Source organism: Zootoca vivipara, chromosome 4 (assembly GCF_963506605.1).
Source record: "Zootoca vivipara chromosome 4, rZooViv1.1, whole genome shotgun sequence".
NCBI classification, from domain to species: Eukaryota; Metazoa; Chordata; class Lepidosauria; order Squamata; family Lacertidae; genus Zootoca; species Zootoca vivipara.
Genome location: NC_083279.1, coordinates 47,460,871 through 47,469,044, shown reverse-complemented (window position 1 = coordinate 47,469,044; position 8,174 = coordinate 47,460,871). Strand labels below are relative to the sequence as shown.

The 8,174-nt window shown below is 42.7% G+C and overlaps 1 protein-coding gene across 1 annotated transcript; it reads left to right on the top strand.

Annotated features, from left to right (window-relative positions):
• Positions 1-396: 396 nt before the first annotated feature.
• On the top strand, positions 397-4,822 carry CRYAA (crystallin alpha A). The gene is made up of 3 exons (XM_035115676.2): positions 397-732; positions 2,652-2,774; positions 4,160-4,822. Exons 1-3 carry the CDS (start codon positions 544-546, stop codon positions 4,367-4,369), a joined length of 522 nt encoding a protein of 173 aa, XP_034971567.1. The 5' UTR covers positions 397-543; the 3' UTR covers positions 4,370-4,822.
• The last annotated feature ends 3,352 nt before the right edge of the window (positions 4,823-8,174 follow it).

Genomic DNA, 8,174 nt, shown 5'->3' with positions numbered 1-8,174 from the left:
AACCCTCTCTCTTTTTTTGGGTGGGAGGGAGAGGTAAAGTATACAGTGTAAAATGTCTGTAAAATATTTGCTTTCTTCCCTCTCGAGTCTCGGGCGAACACCAAACCAACATGCGAGTAAAAAAAGGCTAGTGAATTTTCTCGTTAAAATGTTCCACAGTAATGCCAACGACAATAACAGTCTTTTGGAACGGCTCGTGTAGGTGAGGGTTGGTGTTCTGTACTGCCGGGCCTTGGTGACACCCCCCTATGTCCGCAGAATGCTGCAGGCCAGCCAGCTGCTGTTCAGAGAGATATCTGGCACTGATTCTAACCAGACTGTCACTCTCGGGTCAGCCCCTACAATTTCTGCTGACCAGATTGGCCTTCATCATGAGATCATGTCTTTCCAGAGAAATCCCACTAATGCCTTCATTCTGTGAAAGTCGTATATATAGAGGGAAGTTTTCTACACCTCCACTGTGCAGTCCAGCAAAGAGACTTCTCTGTCACAAAGCAACTGCACTGTCTCCTCTCCACCGCCAAACTTGCAGCAGCAGAGACCATGGATATTACCATTCAGCACCCCTGGTTCAAACGGGCTCTTGGACCTTTAATTCCAAGCCGTTTGTTTGATCAGTTTTTTGGAGAAGGTCTTTTTGAATATGATCTCCTGCCTTTGCTTTCCTCGACCATCAGCCCATACTACAGGCAATCTCTCTTCCGCACTGTTCTGGAGTCAGGTGTCTCTGAGGTAAGATTCATGTTCCTGAATACATTAGAAGCTCTTAAAAAAAAAAAGAAGCTTTTTGCAAACTACCAGGTGTGTTGCATGGTTTAATCAGTTTAATCCCATATTGAATGGGATAGATAGATTAGGTGCCAGAAAGAACAATATTTGACAGAAACCGTAGTTCAGGATTTATGTGATGACAGTTTTAAGAAAAATAAGCAGAATTGGAATATCGTAATTTTAACATCTCTTAACTATCTGAAGGGAGTGTGTCGCATGTTTAGATGATCTCTGTGTCACTTACAAATTAGGTAAAGGTAAAGGGACCCCTGACCATTAGGTCCAGTCGTGACCGACTCTGGGGTTGCGGCGCTCATCTCGCGTTATTGGCCGAGGGAACCGGCGTACAGCTTCCAGGTCATGTGGCCAGCATGACAAAGCCGCTTCTGGCAAACCAGAGCAGCACACGCAAACGCCGTTTACCTTCCTGCTGTAGCGGTACCTATTTATCTACTTGCACCTTGACGTGCTTTCGAACTGCTAGGTTGGCAGGAGCTGGGACCGAGCAACGGGAGCTCACCCCGTCGCGGGGATTTGAACTGCCTACCTTCTGATCAGCAAGCCCTAGGCTCTGTGGTTTAACCAACAGTGTTTAAAAAACACATAGGAAGGTGCTTTATTCTGAGTCAGAAATTGGTCCGTCTAGCTTAGAATTGTCTACATCAGGGATGGGGAACCTGTGACCTAGATACTGCTCCCATCATTTCTGACCATTGGCCATGGTGGCTAGGGATGATGGGAACTGGAGTCCAGAAATGTCTGGATAGTTAGATTCCCAATCCCTGGTCCAGACTAACTGGCAGTAGCTTTACAGGGTTTCTGCCAGCCCTACCTGGAGATGCTGGGGACTTTGTATATTGTTGCATTTCATGGAATCATAGAATTGTGGAGTTGGAGAGGACCCTGAGGATCATCTAGTCCAACCCCCTGCAATGCAGGAATAAGCAGCCGTCCCATACGGGGATCAAAGTTGCAACCTTGGCATTATCAGCACCATGCTCTAACCAACTAAGCTATCAAATTGAACCTGAGGCATTGTGTATGCAAAACAGATTCCCTAACAATGAGTTGTGGCCTTTTCCCTAAAAATGAAGCAGATTCTTACTTAATCAAGTACATTTTTTTGCCTTTTTAAAAATGCGGGTTTTGAGTTTTGTTTGATGCGCTGCATAGTGGCCTCTTGGGAAGAGCAGCTAAAAGGTTATTCATAAAGTGTTGCTTTTCAGGCTGCGTTCAGAACATTCCGAACATTATGGTCTGGCTCAGAAATCTAGGAAGAGCTCAGCCAATGAAAAGCAGTGGCAGCTTCTAAAAGTTAGCCATGAAACTCAAGTCTCCTGCAGTGTCTGTGCACGCCCAGGTTTTTAGTCATACAGGCAAGTTGCAAAAACTGCCAAAAGCCTCTGATTACCCTTTGGGTTGCTGGGGGCAAGAAATAATCTATCCACAAAATAGATAAATGCTGAAGTGACTTGGCGGAAACTGCTGCATTGCAAAAAGCATTTAGGCAATTGTATGTAGCATCCTAAAATCACATACAAATTTGCCAATCCAGAGTACCTGTAGTTAGAGTAAAGTCACTGGTGCCAATTGTGAGTAAACTGACTCAAGTTGTAGACTGAATTCTCACCTGCTTTTCAAAACAAATCCGTTTGAAAAATGAAAAGAATAATAAAATGACAATTGCTAATTTCAAGGGTTTAAGAACATGTCTTAATAATTTTGCCGTCACAAATGATCTCACAGGGAATCTTAGAAATATAATCACAAAGTAAATGATATGACTTAAAAGCTACTTTGTTCTTTAAATAATTGCATAGTCTTAGTAATTCTAATTCTGTTTGGGGGGTGGGGGGTGTTTCTTGTTATTTTACTTTTAGGTAAGATCTGACCGGGACAAGTTTACAATCTTTTTGGATGTAAAACATTTCTCTCCTGAAGATTTGAGTGTGAAGGTCATTGAAGACTTTGTGGAAATTCATGGCAAACACAGTGAGAGACAGGTAAGGGAGAAAGAAAGTACAAATTACTCAGCTGTAATGAAAAACAGATTTATTTTATTTAGCATTAACTACTGAGATTTAGCTCAGAGGTGTATGCATCTGCTTTAGGAAAGGTCAAATGTCAGATTTTATGATACTGTTATGGTTAGGATTTTTAAAAATCCATTTTCTTTCATCATGTACTCCATAGCATTTAGATGACAGTGGGCATCACTGGGTAATTATTTTTTTCAGAACAGAAATCATGTACTGTACTGTAATGTAATGTAATCTGAAACTCCAAGAAAATGCCTGCACTTTAATAGCTCTGAAACAGGATAGATAGCTGGGTTGGTCCATAGAAAACAAAATCCAAAATCTACAGTAGTGCAGTACCTTTATTGGGGCCAATAAAAAATAAAATAAAATAAATGAGCAAGTTTTCAAGTTCTTCATAACCCTTCATCTAGTTAAATAAAACCTGCGAGTTGGGCATTGAGTGGGTGTGGAGAGATAAGAATGGCTTGACTGGAATGGAGACGTGAAGACTAAATGAGATTAGCTTGCCTTGGGTGCTAATGGGTTTCAGATCAAGACTGTTAGGACAAAGAAAATCTCTCTCTCTCTCTCTCTCTCTCTCTCTCTCTCTCTCTCTCTCTCTCTCTCTCTCTCACACACACACACACACACACACACACACAATCCAACAATTCCAAGGTTTCCTTTGTGAGGCAAAGAACAAAGTAAAGAGAAATGAGTCTTAAATTAGCAAAGCTAGAGATTAATTTTAGGTGGTACACTAGGTAAAAAGTCAATAGAAGCCCAATTGAGTAGCATTTCCTAGTGGTCAGTAGCTCTGAATCAACTGTGAAGGCTGAGCTTTTATAAGCCAACATGAATGAGAAGTGTTTAAAAGAAGGCACGAGAAGGAATCAAGAGCCTTGGGCTTGGAAAGTTACTACATCTGAAATGGAAAGGCTTCAAAAACTGGAAGGCAGGAATACCCCAAGGCCTACAACCATGCTCAGTGAGTGAAATCTTAGGCACCATCCGCAGTATACATTTAAAGCAGAATCATGTCACTTTAAACAGTTGTGATCCCCCCCCAAAAAAAATAAATCCTGGGAGCTGTAGTGCTGAGAGTTGTTGGGAGACCCCCTGGGCCCCTCCCAGAGCTATAATTCCCAGAGTTCCCTTTGAAGAAGGATTGACTGTTAAACCACTCTGTGTACTCCATTTTGTATCCGAGACTCCCCTTTATGTTACAGCTGAGGAGGTCTTTGCAAGCCACTCGGCCTGAGTTCTCTATCTTTGCAGTTGAAATACTGATTAGGTACTTTATCTCACAGGACAGCTGCAAGCTTGAAAAAAAAGTAATGCTATCAGTTTCTTTTGTCTCTTATCAGGATGACCATGGGTATATTTCCCGTGAATTCCACCGTCGGTACCGCTTCCCATCCAACGTGGACCAAGCGGCCATCACCTGCTCTCTCTCTGCTGATGGCATGCTGACCTTCTCGGCTCCCAAGGTCCAGTCCAACACTGACCCCAGCCACAGCGAGAGACCCATCCCTGTATCCCGTGAGGAGAAGCCAACCTCGGCTCCTTCTTCTTAGGCTGAACCTGCTGCTGCTGAAGAAGCATCTGGGCTGTCACACTTCACTTGCAGGCCTCCTTCACAGAGCCATTACATAGATATCAGTGAATATCTAGAAGGGTTTCTCTCTCTTTCTCTTTTTTGTTCTAATTTTTCTCTTGGATGGAATGAGAGGCCAGGTGAGCAGCTAGAGGACTTTGAAGCTGAAGCCTAAAACCTTGTGATGTCGGGGTGACAACGTGGGAGGCGAAAGGGTGCTGCAGCAGATCTGACACACTTGCTGAAATGGTCTAGGATGCTGTGCTAGTTTGGATAAACATCTGCCAAGCCCCAAACATAAGAGCTGGCCAGACAGCAGCATTAGCTCTCAATGCATCAATTGTTAATGCTAAGTTTGGTGCAGCAAAAGCAACAGTACAGGCTTGTTCTACCCTAAAGTAATTAAGAGCAAGCGAGAGCTAAGCTGATTAGTGAGAGGGGAGAAGAAGAGGAAGAAAGAGTGGGTGGTACTTGTAACGAATGTGCCATGCACTTTTTAAAAGGAGGAAAACCCACAAAAAAGTGTTTGGAAAGGGTTGTAACTTTTTTCCTAGCAAAGTTGAAAGAGGGGGGAAAAAAGTACATCCATTTACAACATCAACTGTCGTTTCCTCTGCTGGTGCAAGGACAAGCCCATCTCTCCATGGTCTTTGCAGACCCACTTGGGGGTCCATCACAAGTGCTGAGGCTTCAAATCCCTACTGAGCTTTCCCCCAGGCCTGCGTGTTATCACACCATCTCCCTTAATCTTGCTGTAATTCTAACATAGCTCCACCTCTTTTACTGATGTCTGGCACGCAATCTGAGAACTCAGCCAGTGGCAGTCAATAAAGAAAATGTGAAACAAGCAACTTGTCTTCTTTCCCCACCGACCTGCCCACCTTCTCCTCTCTGTTTCTCCATGAAGCCTTCTCTAATCTTTTGTCCAACGTGGGGCTCGAACCCATGATCCTGAGATTAAGAGTCTCATGCTCTAGCAACTGTTCTCTCTCTCGCTCTCTCTTTCGTATGAGCTATTCTTTCTCCAGGGAAGTACAGTTGTACCTTGGTTTTCGAACAACTTAGTTCACAAACAACTTGGAACTTGAACATCACAAACACGGAAGTAGGTGTTTTGGTTTGCAAACTTTGCCTCGGAAGCCGTATGTCCACCATGACTTCCGCAGCTTCCGGTTGGCTGCAGGATGCTCCTGCAGCAATTGGGAACTGCACCTTAGTTTCTGAATGTTTCGGAAATCAAACGGACTTCCAGAACACATTCTGTTCGAAAATCAAGGTACAACTATATGGCAATGCCGATCCCTTCCCATCCATGCAACTCACTGGGTGACTTTGGGCCTACCTTGCAAGGTTGTTCTGAAGATTAAAGGAGCAGGGGAGAAAACTGTGTACATCGCCCTGATCTCCTTGAAGGCAGGATGCAATATAAATGCAATAATTATATTGAATACCATATACAATTGTGTATCATACATTCTGTTGCCACAAGGTATTGGGTTGATATCCTGCACTTAAAGAATTTACAGTCCAGACACTCAACTTTTTTGACATAGACAGAGAATGGAATTGAAGTAGGAGAGTGAATGGACTCTCTTAACTGGGCAGGAAGTGGCTACTGTTTGAGCATCGATAATCAGGGTATGCTTTGAGTATCATATATTGTTAGCAGTGCTAGGAACTGAAGCAAGCCCATTTCTACAAGAAGATTTTCAATCTTCAGAAACAAGTGAGAAGTCAAATGAGTGAAGCTTTCAGGCAAGGAGGGTCCTGCTCTGGGTGAGAATTGGGCTAGATGGCCTTCCCATTATCTTCCAGACCTATAAGCCTTTCCCTGTCTCTAATAACCTATGTACACCTTTTTAATGTTATGGACTGCACTCAGCTGCATTCGTCACAATAACGTGATCTGAATGCATTTTAAACATAGAATACCAGATGGCGCCAAAGAGTGAGAATTGTTTAAAATGGGATTTCTCATTGTAATTTTTCCTTTTGGTAAAAACAATCTAATATCTGACTTATTTAAAGTGTTGTATCCCTGTGTTTAGATCCACAATCTGATAGCGATCATGTAGGGTTGCCTACTGGGAAGCAATTGCTTTACACTCTACCTACCACAAGAGGTCAGGCTTTGCTATAGTTCTGGTAAGGGAATCCAAAAATTGTGAAGTGGATTTCTAATGTCTTGGGGAATCAGCTAAAGTAAAACTCCTGTCCGCATTTAGTAAGGAAAAGGGTGTCTGCTAATAGCAATACTTTCACAAATGGCACAAAACGGATCAAAGTTGGCTCTATACTGCTTTTGACAGCCCCTCAGTTGCATCTGTTCTTTGATGCTCCGTAAAACAGCGAGAAAATCTCCAGGCGCTGACTGAATTCTTCATCAAATAATTGCAGATCAATTCAGCATTTAGAACAGAGATAGTTACCCTTGGGGGAATATTGTGTGCTTTCTGAATGTGGCACTGCAGCTTTTAAAACCTAAATATGAGCATACTCCAAATTCACATCTTAGGCTCTAGGCAGAAAGACAATTTAAGTTTGTTTAAACGATACATCATAGAAAAGTTATTATTTCCACATAACATACTGTACTATAAATGTTAGCAATGTTATGCCATAAAAACAATACCTGCCAAGGTATTGTTGCATGCCACCCCAATCTCTGAGCAGTGTGAGATTCCAGGGGTCCCAGGCACTCCCTCAGGTTTCGTGTTTCCTTTTGGGAATGAGACATAGTGGAGAGTGTGGTGTCTTTATGATATATGGTTTATTTACACACATATACAACCTGAGTCTATGATGGAGGGGTTTGCAGCATCAATACCAAGTAGGTCTTGCTACTCCAATAGCTGCAGCCTTGGATTGAAACAGAAATCAAACATTGTGCTCTGCCTCTCTGGTTTTCCGGAGCAAACTCTGCCCTCTCAATTCAGGCTTTGTCCTTATAATTATCTCTGAGTTGAGGGAGGGGGCCCAACACATTTGCTGTCTGGCACAGAACCCCCTTTCTTTGTTCTCTCATTGGCCCATCACACAGGTGATCACCTTCAACCCAAGAAGCTAGCTTGGCTTACATTTTAACACTTGCTGGATCCAGGGATCAGAAGGCTTGATTAGAATTTAACAGCCACAAACTCATAACAATATAAAATCCTGCTGTCCATGCACTGTTTGCAAAAGAGGCCACTTATTCAGTAATGTTTCTGTCATGGATGGCCAGCAGAAATCCACATTTTTGTTGAACAGAGCAGTAGACATTGTCTGAGAGAAAATGCCTCTTTATAAAGAAAAGCAGCTTAGCAGGTGACGAGGAGCTCCTTAGCCGCACAGTTCCTGTCATTGCTCTCCTGAAAGCTCTCCTGAAAATACATCTGAAAATATCTCTTGTAAATATGGTTTACAGGGAGCTAATCTGCCCACTTGCAACCCAGCCCAAATATTTTTTCATTCTATATTTAAGCATTGCTTTGACTGTTTACAAATCCACAGTGGAAAAGCAGAGCTGTGTGGTGCACAGAGCGACGATAGCCACAATCTCTATCTATCCCGTTGTTTCTTACATATTTTTATGTGCCCCCACCCCTGAACCAATTTTGATCTGAATTGAGATAAAAAAAATCTTTTAAAGCTAGTAATGTGTACACAGTCTAAACAAGGGATAACCTGAAGGACACACGTAAGGCCAGAATTAACAGTAGTTCCTGGTCCTTTAATAGGATGAATTTTGACCCTATCTAAAACAGGCCAAACACCATCTTCCTGATCAACTGGATATTGTGGTT

Excerpts from the sequence above, each read along its gene's own strand:
- CRYAA (XM_035115676.2), top strand. The coding sequence starts at position 544 with ATGGATATTACCATTCAGCACCCCTGGTTCAAACGGGCTCTTGGACCT. Across the intron at positions 733-2,651 it reads TGGAGTCAGGTGTCTCTGAG|GTAAGATCTGACCGGGACAA; the intron begins GTAAGATTCATG and ends TTTTACTTTTAG. Across the intron at positions 2,775-4,159 it reads GCAAACACAGTGAGAGACAG|GATGACCATGGGTATATTTC; the intron begins GTAAGGGAGAAA and ends GTCTCTTATCAG.